The sequence below is a fragment of the Aegilops tauschii genome, chromosome 1 (assembly GCF_002575655.3).
Source record: "Aegilops tauschii subsp. strangulata cultivar AL8/78 chromosome 1, Aet v6.0, whole genome shotgun sequence".
NCBI lineage: Eukaryota > Viridiplantae > Streptophyta > Magnoliopsida > Poales > Poaceae > Aegilops > Aegilops tauschii.
Genome location: NC_053035.3, coordinates 377,421,855 through 377,440,785, shown reverse-complemented (window position 1 = coordinate 377,440,785; position 18,931 = coordinate 377,421,855). Strand labels below are relative to the sequence as shown.

General features: G+C 41.7%; 1 protein-coding gene across 1 annotated transcript; it reads right to left on the bottom strand.

Annotated features, from left to right (window-relative positions):
- Positions 1 to 18,027: 18,027 nt before the first annotated feature.
- On the bottom strand, positions 18,028 to 18,931 carry LOC109786797 (protein DESIGUAL 2-like). The gene is made up of 3 exons (XM_020345350.4): positions 18,788 to 18,931; positions 18,481 to 18,704; positions 18,028 to 18,369 (listed from the first exon to the last, which is right to left on the bottom strand). Exons 1-3 carry the CDS (start codon positions 18,881 to 18,883, stop codon positions 18,060 to 18,062), a joined length of 630 nt encoding a protein of 209 aa, XP_020200939.1. The 5' UTR covers positions 18,884 to 18,931; the 3' UTR covers positions 18,028 to 18,059.

Here is an 18,931-nt window from a genome sequence, read left to right as displayed (position 1 = left end):
TCAACCAGTTTAAGCTTCAAACCAGGATTATTTTGTTGCAAACAAACATTTTTTTTCTGTTTCACACTATGTTCGCAATTATGGTACAATTTATTCATGAGACAGTTCTTTGAACAACAATGCATGAGTTTTATGATCAATCATACAGTTGTTTCTGAGTTGTTTCTGAGATGGCATTGCATCTAAAGAAGTTTCCATCTATAAAACTTGTGAAAAATCATTGATGTTGTCTTTGTTGAAACTGTTTTTTCGTGCCTTTCATCTACACGTGTAATCATTATAGCCTACAAAACCATGCAACGTCGCAAAACAATTTCCACTTGGCATGCATGCTTGTCATGTTGGTACAAGGGTTTCAAAATTTTTTTGGGTCCATTTCAAGCATGCTGAAAAAATCCGTCTTCCCAGATGGAACATCCCCTGCTACCCGAACGGCTAAGTTGAATGACACCAATTTTTTCCATCAAGCGCGCAAGCACACCCCCGTGGGCCGCGTGAAATCTGAGCTAACCCCAAAACTTGCTGGTTTTGACGTCAAATAAGATAGAAATATCAAGGGAAGAAGATAGAAATAGCAAGCAAAACACAGATAACCAACAACATATCAAATAGACGGGTAGAAATCATAACATAGTTCGGATAGATAAAGTTCACGGTAGAACCAACAACATGATTTGCTCTTAATAGAAATATTTAAAAGATAAAAAACTTGCCCTAACACGCTAAGGCAAGACAAGCTGACGAGACCGGGCCTTCACCACCATCTTCACTACGCCTCCTCTCCAGTGCTCCTCTCCATCCTGTCCTCGCCGTGGTAGTAGGGGAGGGTGTGCATACCGTCGCGGGTGGGGAAGACGCAGTCGAAGTTTGTGAAGATGTTGTGGGTTGTGAATGCGATGAATTCGCATCCACACCAAAACACCTTGCCGAGGAGGTAGTACGCATCAAATCTGTTGGTGAAGGTGACGGTGAGCCCTATCGGCGGAGACCAGGAGTTTGGACGCACTTCATGCAGTCGGAACATCACCGGCGAGCCCGCCGGGAGGTGGGCGAAGCCCGCACGGAGGAACCACTGGGCAAAGCCCCTTGCACCCCTCCAGCGTGAGAACGCCCACACGCGAAGCGTGCTCTCCACGACGACGCCGGCCGGATACTGTCTCTCCGGCACGGTCGGTGGGAGCCGGTAGGTGGGGCCGTTGTACTGCATCCTCGCTGCTCGCTCAGAGAGTGCTCTGGGTTTGGGGAAGAAGAGAAGGGCGGCGCAAATGGATGTGTGCAGAAGGTGAGGGCTGGTGGTTTAAATAGGGAAAGGGGAAGGGAAGGGAACCGACCGCGCTTACGTTCAAACTAGCCGCGTCGAACGATCCATATGCCACTTTAATTGCCACGTTGAATAGATGCGGCTGGATCAAAAAAGTGTGAAACCAAGGTTTTTATTACCACGTTGAATCGAAAAGTGTGAAAACAAGGTTTTAATCGCCTCGCTCGCATGCATGCACGTCCGCCACCCGCGCATGCAAACCCACGTCGCCGCCCTTCCCATGCATGCAGGCCTCAGGCACAGACAACGAGATGGCCCAACGGTCCATCCAGCGACCCAGCGGGTGAGGCTGGCGTGGGACGGCCCACCCGAATTAGGCCCAAGCGAGCTTCGCGCCGGGCACATCCCAGGGGTGCAGGGAGTTTAGTCCCACCTCGCCGAGCGAGGGGAGCTAGCACCGGTTTATATAGCGCGCTGAGCTTTCCCTCTAAAGTTCCTTTCTAAAGCGGGCAGCACATTGCCTAACCGTCTCCGTCCCTGCCCTGTGGGGCCTACTTGCTACCTGTTTTCACAATCTGGCGGGCCTCTGCATCCTGGCCCAATAAATGATTGGGTTACTAGTCGTATGCAGGCCGCTGAATTGTGAAAGCGGGCAAGTAGGCGGGCTTTTTTTGCACCGGCCCGATTACTTTTGTACACTGGGGGTATACATGTATTGTACGTGGGCGATTCGTTTTCCCTTGTCACGTGCGGCGGTCGTGGGCGTGGGCGGCGGCGGTCGAGGGCTAGCCACGCGGCCACGCGGCGCGCGAAAACTTCCAAAAACGTCACATCCTATAAAGAGGGAGGGGAACCACCACCGGCCGCATCTCCCCCACCTTTTCCCCCAAATCGGCTCACCCCCTCTCTCCTTGCCGCATCGTCTCCCCCTCGTCTCCATCGCCCCGCCACTGCACCTACTCGCTCAACTCCACCGCCTCCCTCTCTCCGGTGGGTTCTCTTAGGCTTCGATGGCGCAAGGTGGTGGCGCTGCCGCCACTGCGCACGGAGTTGCGGTCGAGGCCGCGAACACCGCGGTAGATGCCGTCCAAGAAGTGGCCGCCGTCGGCGGTGCGGGAGATGCTGCACCCGCAGTCGCTGGATCGGTCGCTGCGGCGGCGGATCTGGTGGAGCAGGGGGTGGTGGGCTCGGACTCCGTCGTGCCGGACCTGGTGGTGACGGCGTCTGGCGGCGCACGGGATGCAGGTGCGGAGGCGAGCGACAAGCAGGTGGTGGATGTGGTAATCCTTCTCGTTCCCCTCCTCTCTTAGTTGTAGTTGTTAAGCACAAGATTTAGTAGATAGGGTTTTTTATTGTAGATTTGTGATTGAATGCGGCACCCCCTTCTGCTTGTTAGGGTTTTTTGATTGAATGGGGAGCCCCATTTGAGAGTTAGGATTTTTTGTAGTTGATTCGTGGTTGAATGCTAGAGAGATCATAATGAGAGTTAGGTTTTTTATATTAGTATCTGGATTGGCTCATGTGCTCAGATTTTGTTATATGCTGTATATGTTGTTAGATTTGTTTTGCATATTCCCTCAGTGGGCCACGGCAGGGGCTGAGCCGCCACCCAGTGTATCTATTAAAGTTGATATTGTACAAATGAGGTTTAAATCCTACTTTGTTCATTTGATGTACCACTATGTACATTACATGAGCCAGATGAAGTAAATGCAATTACTTGTTGTCAACCAATGTACTACCTCCATTAATTGGCAGACCTGAGCACTCACAAAATTATTGTTGGTGCCCAGTCTGGCATTACAGTTCGAAGGACCACAGTCAGCATGATCTAAAATTTTAGTTTGACCAAGCTATCATTGTAGAATGCTTGACCTTTGGATAATTTTAGGTCAAAGTAACATTTTAGGTTATTAGAAGCACATTGCAGATTGCTTGACCTTTGTATACTATGTTATATGTAGTTAGTAGTATAATTGAATTAATTACTTGTATTGCAGAATGAGGAAGCTGCTGGCAACAAGAGGAAGCTGGACATCGCTGGGTTCGACGACCCGTCTGAGTCTGACGACGACGAGGAGGTAACCCCAAGTTGTTTTTGGTCTGTTTATTAATCTGTGTGAGATGTTGTTTGTTGATGATGCCCTATATGAATGCCTCTAAATTGGAATGTTATATAGTTTATTCATTGATATCATAAAGTTGTGTTGTTTGGTCATTAATTAGCTCTAAATGGCATATTTGTGGTCTTTGATCATGAAACCTTATCTGAATGCACATAAATGGAAATATTGTGTTGTTTGTCCATTGAATTATTCTAAAATGGAAAGTTTTGTTGTACTTTCAATTAATTCCTCTGAAAGTTGTGTTGTTTGTGCATTAATTAGCTGTAAATGGGATATGTGTGATGTTTTTTCATGAAACCATATATGAATGCATATAAATGGAACTATTCTGTTGTTTGTCCATTAAAATCTTCTAAATGGAACTATTCTGTTGTTTGTGCATTAATTAGCTGTAAATGGGCTATTATGTTTGTTTTTTCATTAACGGGCAAGTAAATGGCAATTATTTGATGTTTGTTAATTACATTACTCTAAATGGGAAGTATGTATTTATGCAAATCATTTGTATGTGCAGTACAACTCTGGAGATGAGGTGGAAGAGTGCAACCACAAGTCCTTCATTGAGCATGAAGCCAACAAGATCAGGGAGAAGGGGAAGGCGGCGTACTACAAGTGGGCCAAGTTCAGGTGCCCATACTGCACCACTAAGCCAATTCCCAAGGATGGCCTATATGAGCACCTTATGTCGCATGCACGCGCTGTAGCGACGAGTGGGAACGACGTGAAGATCAGGGCAGAGCATGCAGCCCTCCTAAAGGCTATGGGTCCCATCTAGTCACCCTCTGTGAAGCTGGTAGTGCTACTCATCATCAATATAGTTGATGATGTTTAACTTTTGCGCTAGTATGGTTGTGAACTGTGAATCTGGAAGGTGGAAGTGTTTGTGAACTGTTAAGTAGTATGGCAGACTCTTAAGTAGTATGGCAGACTCTTAAGTATGGCAGAGACTTAATTAATCTAGTATGTCTCTGAAGTATATCAACTGTCTAGATGCAGGTCAGCTATGCTTTGTTGCAGTGTTTATATTCTGATGCTGCAATGATCACAGTAGGTGCTTCAATGTTGCTTGACTGATGAGACATGCTGCATACAGTGGGCATGTGCTTGGTAATGGTGTGTGCAAATAACAAGCCTGATCTACATAGGATAGATAGTAAAAAACATTGACTTGAGGTTTTCATAAGTTAGCATGATCGAATCTTCTATTACAAATATATTATTAAATTTAGAAAATGTTGAAAATCATTTTTTGTCAATTTTCTTAAGTTAGCATGATTGAATATTTCTTTCAAAAATAACCTAGCATTGTAAAATAATTTTTTTCAAAAATTTCTTTCATAGACATGTTTGGCACATGTGTGTCACCATGTACAGGAAAATTGGGGTGATTTGGAGGTGGTGGAAAAATTCACCTTTTTTCAAAAACTGGCTTAAGTTATAGACCAAATGGTCCCTCCGGAATGCGGGCATTTTTTCGACCACCTCCAAATCACCTCAATTTTGGCACACATGATCTCTTGCACAAACAATACTAGGTTTCCAAGGTTTTGTATTTTTTTGAATTTTTAATGCCCTCTAGACTGACTGCTGAAAACATCGGTCTATGCCTCAAGGGGGCATTGTAAAATACTTTTTTCCAAAAATTTCTTTCATAGACATGTTTGGCACATGTGTGTCACCATGTACAAGAAAATTGGGGTGATTTGGAGGTGGTGGAAAAATTCACCTTTTTTTCAAAAACTGGCTTAAGTTAAAAGACCAAATGGCCCCTCCGGAATGCGGGCATTTTTTCGACCACCTCCAAATCACCTCAATTTTGGCACACATGATCTCTTGCACAAACAATGCTAGGTTTCCAAGGTTTTGTATTTTTTTGAATTGTTTTGAATTTATAATGCCCTCTAGACTGACTGCTGAAAACATCGGTCTATGCCTCAAGAGGGCATTGTAAAATAATTTTTTTCAAAAATTTCTTTCATAGACATGTTTGGCACATGTGTGTCACCATGTACAGGAAAATTGGGGTGATTTGGAGGTGGTGGAAAAATTCACCTTTTTTCAAAAACCGGCTTAAGTTATACCAAATGGTCCCTCCGGAATGCGGGCATTTTTTCGACCACATCCAAATCACCTCAATTTTGGCACACATGATCTCTTGCACAAACAATGCTAGGTTTCCAAGGTTTTGTATTTTTTTTGAATTTTTTTGAATTTATAATGCCCTCTAGACTGACTGCTGAAAACATCGGTCTATGCCTCAAGGGGGCATTGTAAAATAATTTTTTCCAAAAATTTCTTTCATAGACATGTTTGGCACATGTGTGTCACCATGTACAGGAAAATTTGGGTGATTTGGAGGTGGTGGAAAAATTCACCTTTTTTCAAAAACTGGCTTAAGTTAAAAGACCAAATGGTCCCTCCGGAATGCGGGCATTTTTTCGACCACCTCCAAATCACCTCAATTTTCGCACACATGATCTCTTGCACAAACAATGCTAGGTTTCCAAGGTTTTGTATTTTTTTGAATTTTTTTGATTTTATAATGCCCTCGAGACTGACTGCTGAAAACATCGGTCTATGCCTCAAGGGGGCATTGTAAAATACTTTTTTCCAAAAATTTCTTTCATAGACATGTTTGGCACATGTGTGTCACCATGTACAAGAAATTTGGGGTGATTTGGAGGTGGTGGAAAAATTCACCTTTTTTCAAAAACTGGCTTAAGTAGACCAAATGGTCCCTCCGGAATGCGGGCATTTTTTCGACCACCTCCAAATCACCTCAATTTTGGCACACATGATCTCTTGCACAAACAATGCTAGGTTTCCAAGGTTTTGTATTTTTTTGAATTGTTTTGAATTTATAATGCCCTCTAGACTGACTGCTGAAAACATCGGTCTATGCCTCAAGAGGGCATTGTAAAATAATTTTTTTCAAAAATTTCTTTCATAGACATGTTTGGCACATGTGTGTCACCATGTACAGGAAAATTGGGGTGATTTGGAGGTGGTGGAAAAATTCACCTTTTTTCAAAAACCGGCTTAAGTTAAAGACCAAATGGTCCCTCCGGAATGCGGGCATTTTTTCGACCACCTCCAAATCACCTCAATTTTGGCACACATGATCTCTTGCACAAACAATGCTAGGTTTCCAAGGTTTTGTATTTTTTTGAATTTTTTTGAATTTATAATGCCCTCTAGACTGACTGGTGAAAACATCGGTCTATGCCTCAAGGGGGCATTGTAAAATACTTTTTCAAAAAATTTCTTTCATAGACATGTTTGGCACATGTGTGTCACCATGTACAAGAAAATTGGGGTGATTTGGAGGTGGTGGAAAAATTCACCTTTTTTCAAAAACTGGCTTAAGTTAAGACCAAATGGTCCCTCCGGAATGCGGGCATTTTTTCGACCACCTCCAAATCACCTCAATTTTGGCACACATGATCTCTTGCACAAACAATGCTAGGTTTCCAAGGTTTTGTATTTTTTTGAATTTTTTTGAATTTATAATGCCCTCTAGACTGACTGGTGAAAACATCGGTCTATGCCTCAAGGGGGCATTGTAAAATACTTTTTCAAAAAATTTCTTTCATAGACATGTTTGGCACATGTGTGTCACCATGTACAAGAAAATTGGGGTGATTTGGAGGTGGTGGAAAAATTCACCTTTTTTCAAAAACTGGCTTAAGTTAAGACCAAATGGTCCCTCCGGAATGCGGGCATTTTTTCGACCACCTCCAAATAACCTCAATTTTAGCACACATGATCTCTTGCACAAACAATGCTAGGTTTCCAAGGTTTTGTATTTTTTTGAATTTTTTTTGAATTTATAATGCCCTCTAGACTGACTGCTGAAAACATCGGTCTATGCCTCAAGGGGGCATTGTAAAATAATTTTTTTCAAAAATTTCTTTCATAGACATGTTTGGCACATGTGTGTCACCATGTACAGGAAAATTGGGGTGATTTGGAGGTGGTGGAAAAATTCACCTTTTTTCAAAAACCGGCTTAAGTTAAAGACCAAATGGTCCCTCCGGAATGCGGGCATTTTTTCGACCACCTCCAAATCACCTCAATTTTGGCACACATGATCTCTTGCACAAACAATGCTAGGTTTCCAAGGTTTTGTATTTTTTTGAATTTTTTTGAATTTATAATGCCCTCTAGACTGACTGGTGAAAACATCGGTCAATGCCTCAAGGGGGCATTGTAAAATACTTTTTCAAAAAATTTCTTTCATAGACATGTTTGGCACATGTGTGTCACCATGTACAAGAAAATTGGGGTGATTTGGAGGTGGTGGAAAAATTCACCTTTTTTCAAAAACTGGCTTAAGTTAAGACCAAATGGTCCCTCCGGAATGCGGGCATTTTTTCGACCACCTCCAAATCACCTCAATTTTGGCACACATGATCTCTTGCACAAACAATGCTAGGTTTCCAAGGTTTTGTATTTTTTTGAATTTTTTTGAATTTATAATGCCCTCTAGACTGACTGGTGAAAACATCGGTCTATGCCTCAAGGGGGCATTGTAAAATACTTTTTCAAAAAATTTCTTTCATAGACATGTTTGGCACATGTGTGTCACCATGTACAAGAAAATTTGGGTGATTTGGAGGTGGTGGAAAAATTCACCTTTTTTCAAAAACTGGCTTAAGTTAAGACCAAATGGTCCCTCCGGAATGCGGGCATTTTTTCGACCACCTCCAAATAACCTCAATTTTAGCACACATGATCTCTTGCACAAACAATGCTAGGTTTCCAAGGTTTTGTATTTTTTTGAATTTTTTTTGAATTTATAATGCCCTCTAGACTGACTGCTGAAAACATCGGTCTATGCCTCAAGGGGGCATTGTAAAATAATTTTTTCCAAAATTTTCTTTCATAGACATGTTTGGCACATGTGTGTCACCATGTACAAGAAAATTTAGGTGATTTGGAGGAGGTGATTTGGGTGATTTGGAGGAGGTGGTGGGCAATGTCAGTTCGAAAACTCTAGAGATACTTCCTCAACCAATGATGCGACCCAGGGACCTTCATGCAAAAACTAGGCACCTGCATGCAAGAGTCGGGGACCTGCATGTGAATAGTGATTCATGAAGGCCTTGACCCCGATTTGCATGCAGCGAAGATGAACGTGCATGGAGGTTTCTCAAATATTTCCAAGCACACCCTACTGGGCCCCGCTTTTTTAAAAAATACGTCAGTCATTAATGATCTATAAATGAAGAATATGCATGATGATTATGAATATGCGTGCAGAAATACATCACAAAAATTATTCTACTCGAAAATAACAAGTGCTCCATGCTAGCCCTTATTCCTGTTCGAAATACATCATCATTCTTAAAGTTGGACATCAAATGATACACACAGAAAATGAAAACGAAAGATGTCGAACTAATACAGTAACATGGCAGTACAACCGCACTTCACTAAATTACTGTCACGATGAAATAGAATGTAAAGACCACGTCACACAAAGCTGAATGGCACACGACTTTCTCTGGCTCATCGTCAGTTCATGCTGTATGTAGACATCACAGTTCAGCCTCGAGATCCTACACAGAAGAATAGAATAAATCACATGGACATCAATTATGAGTAAAACACATGCAAAAAATAAATATGAACATATTTCGTACCTCTAGCAATTTAGCGCATTTACGTCGAGTGTGACCAGGATTCTTGCAATAGCCACACATATTCTGTGATCTTGACTTCTTTGTCTTTGCCTGCAGCCTTTTCTTCGGTGCACCTCGGCCTGGCACATGCACGGGATCCAGAACCTTATCAACTTTCTCCGAGTGCGGCATCAACGGGCCAAACCTAATGCTGTTATGCTGAGCATTAGTTGACTCCTTGCTGTCAGCTTGTTCAAAACTTGATTGCTTGCCATGATGTTGTGCTTCCAAAAGCATCTTTAGACGGTGATAGTCCTCATCAGAGTGGCATGCCTTGAAACTTGCGGCGTGACTACAATTCGCAACTCGCGGTACCTCTGCAGGCTTACCGAATAGTCATACATCTGGTTTTTTCTGGTAGGTGCGTATGCACATTTTGCATTCATAGTCCACCTAGTGGGAACGCAACAACTGGGCAGAATTGTTTGTTTTAAAATCCCCAATATGTAAAAAATGTGGGAACATGGTGTGCCTGCGCATTCCAGCTTACGGCAAGAACAACTCACCCTGTGCAAAAGACCTCCTTGCTCTTCAATGCGCACTCCAAACTTTTTATCCATTCTTTCCTGCTTGGACACAACATAAGTGGAATCTTCTGATCCATCTAGTATCTCTCTCATCTGACATTTGCTGACAGCATCTATGCTCCATAAGACCATCTTAAAGACACTAGGTGTGAAAACTGTTGCGGCGTGTTTCTCAAGCGGCGAAGCATTTTCCTCTGTAAATGGAACGGACTGCAAGGCTTCGACGTCTTGGAGAGCTTCGTTAATCTGTCGCGACGCAAGGCAACGCTCATAGTGCTCTAGCATTTCAAACAACGACATCTTACCCTCAAGATGCGTATGTAGCACAGAGTTCAAGCTCTCACTCCTCTGATTGCTGCTCAATCCTAGGAAACAACGCCCCTCAAGATATGGAGCACACCACAACTTTCTCATCTGATACATCTGATGCAGCCAAGACTCCTCACTGGTTACTTTATTCCGTTGTAAGAATTGTATCCATTTTATCTCATGCTCTTCAATGAAAGAAGTATCATAAATGAAAGATCTGAATTCCTCCTTTACGCCGTCATCATGCAGATGGCGTACAATGTTCTGCTGAATGTGCCATATACATAGTCTATGGTTTGAGTCTGGCCAGACCACCCTGATTGCTCTCTGCATTGCAAGGTCCCCATCTGTGATCACAGATATCGGATGCTTCTGTGCCATGCAATCAGAAAAGGTCCGCAACATCCACTCATATGCCTGGCTTGTTTCATGAGAAATTATACCACAGCCAAAAATAACAGTGCTGCGGTGGTGATTCAACCCCACAAACGGCACGAATGGCAGATTGTATTTGTTGGTTCTGTATGTGCTATCGAAAACAATGACGTCTCCGAAAGCCTCGTAGTCAAGTCGCGATTGACTATCAGCCCAGAACAGTCCCTTCAGATGGCCATGCTCGTCTACCAAGTACTTGAAGAAAAAATCCACATCTCGCTCTCGCCTCGCCATCATGTGCATGATCACCGTATTAGCATCACCGGCACTGATTGTCTCCTGCTTATTAGCATGGCAGAAATTATAAATGTCCCTCTTTATGCATCCAACCTTACCAAATCCACCGTATTGAAAGCACAAAATATCCATAATACGGTATTTGCGGATCCCACATTTTTCCATGTCCGCAATGTCCGCTTTCTGCTCATCGCTAATTCGTCTGTGCGAACGCAACAGACAAGAAAGATCCCGTGGGGCTAGAGGATGGCTGTGCTCATCGATGAAATCCTTGACAAACCACCGACCGGTTTCCTCCTGTCTCGTAATGACCAATTTAGCATTACACCCAACACGAGTTAAACTTCGTGGCCTCCTCTTTCTATCTCCCATCTTTCTTTTCATGTGCTTCTCTTCGCGAAACCCTTCACGACTACACACAATTTTCCTTAAAATTATGTATTTGTTGGATCCATCCCACTCAACGTAGCTTTTCCTCACACTAAAACCTTTTTCAAGAGCATATTTGTTGTAGAATTCATAGCCTTCAGCCTCACTATCAAACATCCTGCTGACAACATTTAGATACTCGAACATACTCTCATCACTTGCATACGCCATGTCTTCCTGCATATGACATGTGAGGGAAACCAATCATCAACATCTTTCTGTTTATCAATGTTGCAGGTGTAAAATAGCTCATAGGCAAAGACAAGTGCATGGAAAAGACTTTGCTCGTTTGACATGTGAGGGAAACCAATCATCAACGCCCAAGTTTAATTCCCCGCAAGATCGGACGGCTAATAAAAATCAGACGTGATCAGAGATGTAAGTACTGCTAAATTGAATTGCATGCACTAGGGAAACCTAAATCGATGATGACTAAACAAATCTAAGTAGGAAGTGCAGGCTACGAATCAAAGTAAGTTGAGATTCAGGCGATTCATACCTTAAGATGCAAGTCCGGAAGCGATGGGATCAGTGGGGGGCTTTCTCCTATACCGCCGCCGCCGTCGCCACCGACACTGCCGCCGCAGATGTCACGCCTTATTCTTCTTCCTGCCGCCGACCACGTCTTTTATAGTGAAGGGGACCAGGAGGAGGACGAGAACGACGCCGACGACAGTGAATTGGTTCCTCTCGCTGGGCTCGTCGGACAGAAGGAAGAGGACGAGAAGGAGGACTTGACCGAGCTACTAGATCTAGACGTGGTTCTGGTCGAGAAGGAGGACTTGACCGAGCTACTAGATCTAGACGTGGTTCTGGTCGTGGACGTGATCGGTTGAATTTTTTTTACCCTGGACCATTATGCCCTTCTCTGATTAAACTAATTAAGTTAATTCATTTTTAATCCCCCACCAGATCGGACGGCTAATAAAAATCAAAGGGGTAAGTACTTGAAAGTACTCCCAGTACCGCCCCAATCACCGTAAAAGGGCTCTTAAAGTATATAACCATAATGATAGGAAGGAAAAAAAGAGATCACAGCCGGGTCGGTGATGAGATTACATGATTCAAACCCGTAATCTATTATTGACACGCCAGCCAACTAGTGGAATAATTTCTATTAAACCATCTCCAGATGGTGTACCCAAAGGACATATGCTCTTGATCATTCACATGCTGCAGTAATGGCCACATACGGATTGATGTCGTAGCCTTGAATATGACCTGCAAAAAGAACTATATAGATGATCTGTTAAAAATGGAATCATTCTGATAATTCCAAATTGGCCATAGAAGAGCATGAACTCCCACTCGGACGTGTCGCTTGAGTTTTGGGTGGATACCACCCAACCAATTTCCAAACAAATTCAGTATACTCGTTGGTGGTAACAAATTACGTCGGAATGGGATTGTAAAATGGCAAGACAGAAAAAGATGATCAGTTGTTTCCTCTTGGTCACAAAGCAACATTTTTGCTACATTGTCAGTTTCATTTTGCCAAGTTATCTTTAGTAAGAATGGCCCCCTCTACAAAACCTACATGAATACTTCAACCCTAACCCTGACCTTGGTTTTCAAAATCTGATGTTTGTGAAAAGTAGGTTCATAATTAGTGAGGTTAGCACACATAGACTAGATAGTGAAGACACCATTGATATTCAACCTCCATCAAAATACGTCTGACATATATGATAAATTGATCCACATCAATCTACGTACTAAATGGAGTCACGCTGTTCATTTACCATCAATTAAAAGCCCTACGAAATGGAATATTCAAGGGGTTTGCCTCGAGCACTAAGGCCAACGAGGCCTCTTTTCTTTGCACAATATTATATATATATATATAGGGTTGGGTATTGCATAGCTAATGGAGTATCCCCAACCATGTGTCCTTCCAAAAGCTAGTTCATTGGCCATCACCAACCATAAAAGAACCTTTATTGAAAAATGAAGACCCAATCTTCATCAATCCATTCCAGAAAGGCGAGTCAGATGGCATAACAACTACTTGCGAAACCCGTTTGGAATGCAGGTAAACTAACAAGTAGCGTAAGACGTGCATCTATCAAGTTCCGGGATGATGTATATGCTCGATGGAGTCTTTTTTCTTAAACACATATAATTTCATTCAAACTTGACAATCATTACATGTATAGTGCAAAGGAAGAACCGTAGTAGTTTTATTCTCAGTGACATTGTGCCATTTGCTGAAGCATCATCAACGAAGATCACAAATTCATACGATTGTAGACTTCTAATTATGTGAAGGAAGACTTGAATTCCCCTCGCCTCACAGCAAGCGACTGGATAGGAGGGAACTAGTAAGATCTCAGCCACCTCTCAAACCCTTGTCTCCCGTCTCGCCGACTCTTTGCTCTTTCCACCTGATGTTGGGCCAAGAAAGATTTGGAGAAACCCTAGCGACGACGACATGTTACCTATGGCGGGAAAGAAGAAAATGGGTACACGGGAAATTGGTGCAAACGTCAGCTTGAATTTTCATGTCAGTGCTGATTCTCGCGTCAAATTTCCTGATGGCAATTTACTAAATGCCGGATTGAAGAGTGGTGGATGGTCCAAGCCAATTCATGGACATGTCAAGCATAATGTTGATGCAACCTTTGACCCAAATTCGATGCTAGGACCGATTCGTGCGGTGCAAGCAAGAGAATTGGAATATATGTTGATGCTTTCATGGCAGAAGCCACTGCACTAAGATTTGGCTTGAATCTAGCACAAGCTATCAGATGCAATAAAATTGTGGTTAACTCTGAAATTTTTTATGAGATAAAAACCATGCAAGAAGGTGGATACCTCGCAGGTACCGTGGTAGCAATATTTGAGGGCTTTTATCACGTGTTGCTTGAGTTATCACATGCAATGTTTGATCACAATATGTGGGAGTCGACTAGTAGCTCATGAACTAGCTAGACTTGGCGCTCGCTGCAAAAAATGCTAGACTTATGAGTTGCCTTTACAAATTGCATATACAAGCTGACATGTGCTACTTTTATTGCGCTACAGCTATTTCTTGCATAGTGCGAGCCTCATGCTAGTCTGGTCTCAGGGGGTTCTTCATGGCTAGCAAACCAAAAGACGCTCGCTCACTCAGTCATTGTAGTTTTCGTTGGTTTCTTCTTTTTCTTGCCTTATAATGGTTGGTCAGGTCCATTTTCACTAGCTTTTTACTCTTTTCCTTTTATGTGTCTTTCTTAGTGGTTTTCTTCAGTTTTCATTGGGTTTTTTCTTTTCTTTCCTTTTTATGTGCATCCTTTGAGGTTTTCTTTACGATTTCAATGGTCATTTATATTCTTTCTTTGTGAGATTTCTTTATGGTTTTCATCTGTTTCCTTCAATTTTTCCTTCTACCTTTTGTCTTTTCCTTTACGGTCCTCTTCGTTTTCATTTTCTTTGTTTTTCTTTATGTTCTCGTTATGGTTTTCATTGATTTTTCTCTTCTCTTACTTTTTTTTCTTAATGGTATTTTTAACCTTTTTTGTGTTTTTATTATAGTTTTGTTCGCGTTTCATTGGTTTTTTATTTTTATTTTGAATTTTTATATTTAAATTCATGTCTAGTTTTTCCTATATATGTTGTACAATTTTCTTATACAGCAGGGACATTTTTTATATGCATTAAATATTTTTCAAATACATGATTAACATTTAAAAGAAATATGCTTTTCTGTCTACCCTTTTTTAATACACATTGTATATTTTTCATATGCACAAGGAAAACTTACTGTATAATATGGAACCTGTTATACACGTTTAACCATTTTTGAACACATGATTAACATTTTTCAAAAACACTTTTTGATGTCTACTTTTTTCATATACATTTTACATTTTCTGTATAGACCTGATTTTTTTATACAAGTTCAATATTTTTGAAATACATCCTTAACATTTTTTCAAACACATTATTTGAACATTTTCTTAATATGTAATGATTATCTTTTTAAACGCATGTAGAAACATTTTTTAAACTATGCAAACATATTTTTACATTTTATTTTGTTAAATATCATGAACATATTTTTGAAACGAGTGAACACTTTCTAGATGTAATCTTTAAGAATGGTACGAAACATTTTTTTTCAATTACACAGATATTTTTTACATTGAATAAAGATTTCTAAAAATGTCATGTACATTTTTTTGAAATATGTGGGCATTTGTGAATGTCACAAATAATTTTTTTGAAAGCTACAAACATTTTTCAAAACTTATGGTAACAAAAAATTTACACTTTGTTATTTTAGAAATTCACGATTTTTTCAATTGTATTAAGTAAATTCAGTTTCGGAATATATGTATATAGAGTTTTTTTGGAAATGCAAACAAAAACCAAAATGAACAAAGAAACATATGTAAGAGTAAAACGAACTAACTAGAAAGTTGGACCGGCCAATACTAGCGACTGGGAGGGTGGTCCTTTCGGAGATATCTTGTTCAATCTCAAAAAAATCTCATTATTCCAAAAAATGTTTGCGAAATTCAGAAAATGTTCTAGATTTGGTAAAGTGTTCATATTTTGGGAAATAATGTTAGTGTTTTCCAAACAAATGTTCCCTTGTACAAAATTTGTTCAAGTTTTTAAAATTCTGAACAATATATGAAATTGTGAGCAATTTTCAAAACCCTGAACAATTTTTGAAGATTATGGACCTTTTCTGAAAAAAGAACATCTTCTAAAGACATGAACAATAAACTAAATTTAATAAAAATTGTGAATTTATGAAAAATTAAAAGGAAACTGTTTGAGACAACATACTTGTACTCCCTCACAGGTACTACTCCCATGTAATGCAACTTGTGCTTCATGCGACACTATCTACTCCCCATGCAGTGTAACGTGTACTCCGTGGTGCAACTTGTACTTCTAGCGCTATGTAGCAGGTGTGCTTTATGCACAGTGCAACCTATAGTCGTAAACACAATATGTACTTACCGCACAACACAACATGTGATCCTTAGGCGGTGAAACCAGTACTTCCTCGATCAAACAAGTACTTCCCGCACGTTGTAACATGTACTCCCCATGATTAATAAAAGAACTAAAAAGGAAAAATAGGGATAAAAAAGAGTGAATTCCACTTTTTACCATGTAGTTGTATATTTGTGACATATTTTACCTCATTTAGTGAAACTTCTCTCGAAATATTAGATTCTGGAGACTTTTAACACAATTTTGTCCGAGTTTTGCATTTTGCTTGTTCATGTTAGATTGGACCGGCATGTTGTCAGTGATTCATAAAATATGCGTAAATATGGGAGGGAAAATCATGTTAACACTTCTCTTGAATATCTGTTGCATTCCTCATCATCGTCCACAAATTTTTGAACCTTGGGCGTCGCCTCACACCTTGCCTAATGGACCCACATAAAAAATGAGGGTCCAAAGCTTCTAAAAGGGGTACTCTTGATTAATTTTCACTCAAACGGGTAATTAGTGTCACAAATGCATATCTAGAGGGTAAAATATGGAATTCACTCAAATAAAAAAAGGGGAAAAATCCAAAATTGAAAAGAGGAACATGGAATGAAAGGGAAAAACCACCAATCCTCCTTTTTTTAGCCAAGACTCCTGAAGTCATTTTATAATGAGATAAGTATATTTTTCGTCTCTCGCCTCTTTCGAAAGTTTAGAAATAGTCCCTCAACTCCAAACCAGCAAAATTTTATCCCTCAACTTTCAAAACCAGATAAATTTAGTCCCCCAGGCAGTTTTTGTCTAGCATGAACAGTACACCAAGAGCAGTAAATTCAAAAAATAGCAATAAAATGAAAAAAAGCTGAAATTTTATGACATTGAAAATACTTGGGTGTGCATGGCGCGTGTGCAAATTTTCGTCATGTTTCGACCGAGGAGATCGCGGGAAAAAACAAAAGTAAATCTGCTCTATGATGAACAGTAAATTCAAAAAAATCTGATTTTTTTTTGGCGTCGAAGATGCTCGGTTGCGCAAGGTGCATGCAAAATTTCCTGGTCAAATAACATCTGAGGAGCTCGTGGTGTTTGGAAACCACCCGAAATGGCACGCACACGTACACTATTTTGTTTATTTTTCCATGAGCGCCTTGGATATCATTTGACCCCAAAAATTGGCACGCACATTGCTCAACCAAGCATCTTGGATTTCAACAAATTTCATTTTTTAATTTTGTTTGCTACTTTTTAATTTACTGTTTATGATAGAGCAGATTCACATTCGGTTCTTTGTCGCTAGCTCCTCGAACGTCCAAACACGACTAAATTTTGCACACACCTTATCACCTGAGTATCTTCGATGTCATAAAATTTCAGAATTTTTTGATTTTTGTTGCTATTTGTTTTCAAATTTACTGTTCATATGTTTGCTGTTCACATCGGAGGGAAACAGCCCGAGGGACTAAACTTATCTGGTTTTAAAAGTTGAGAGACGTAGGGCCAGTTCTTTTGACGGTTTAAAAAATAAGCCGCCTCCTCCCCAGCTTTCCCCATAAGCCGCATCCCTCGTTCATTGGGGCTTCTGAACTAATTATGTGGTAACTAATTTAAAAGTCTCAACAAATTTAGGGAGCAACTTATTTTTTAAGATGGGGAGAGGTAGCTTATTAAGAAGTGGCCCTTAGTTTTGTTGGTTTTGGTGTTGAGGGACCATTGCTACACTTTCAAAAGAGTTGAGGGATGAAAAACATATTTATCCCTTTTATAATTGAAAATTATTAAGGATGACAGTGAACAGTGCAATGGAAAGGCACCAAACTACAAAATGACCAGCAAAAATTAATATTACATCAAAAATCATGTTGGCTGTCGTCTTCCTTTGACTGTATGCAGTCAGCCGAAGTTTAAAAATCACACTGAAATAACGGTCAGAAAAAATGGTATCACTCGGGGCATCACCCTATGTAACGTGGGCTTGCAATTCTTCACCACCCGCTCCCTTCGTCCGGAAATACTTGTCGGAGAATCTAGATGTATTTTAGTTATAGATACATCTATTTTCATCCATTTTTTCGACAAGTATTTTCAGACGGAGGGAGTAGAAGCAAGAGTAGGCCCTCTACACAGCTCGTGCGTGTTGTTGAGCGGCAACAGGGTGGCCGATCGCGATCCCGTCAAGCCTGATCTCGCCTGCCGACGACGGCCCCGCCACGGCCCCCATGGTAGTAGTAGCACCAGCCGCCGCCGCGTAAAGCATGATGTAAGATATGATCCCCAGCACGGTGGCGACGATGCTCAGAATGGCCCCCATCATGAAGACGCCGTCCTTGACGGAGTGACACCCCCGGCCCTGGCTAGTTTGGCGCGTCATGGGGATGTTCGCCGCCGCGCCTACCAAGAAGAACCGCTCCGCGATCAACGCCATTATCCTGCACACACTCAACGCCAGCATGTTCATCGCCCGTTGGATTGGCCGTCACCTCGAGCGAACCCTCGACATGCCTGTCAGAAATGCATGCACTATGAGTACGGAAGCTCACCATGAGAGGACGCAGAGGGCGGCGCCAATGGCCCGCTTGGACTTGGCAACGGCCTTGGACCTGGAGAAGCCGGCGCCCCGAGGCATGCAGCGGCCGCAGCAACCGCCGACGGCCGAGGCGGTGATCTGGGCCAACAGTAGCAGGAGGGCCGCCAGTAACCCCAGCGCGTATGCCGGGTTGTCAGGGTACACGCACTCGTTGCTGTACACCTCAATGTCATTCCGCTGCGCGCCACGAGCACCGCAAGCGCGCTGGTCAGTTCAGTTTGCTTGAGATGGACGGAGCCACTACCAGTGTACATGCTTACCGTGAGCTTGGTGCCCTCGGCGATGATCCCCAGGACGGCACTTGCGACCCCAAACAATGCTACCACGACGGACAAGACGATCACGGTAATCTTCATTTCTCTAACAACTTCACGACTTCCTTTTTTGGTCCGTCGTCCGAGATA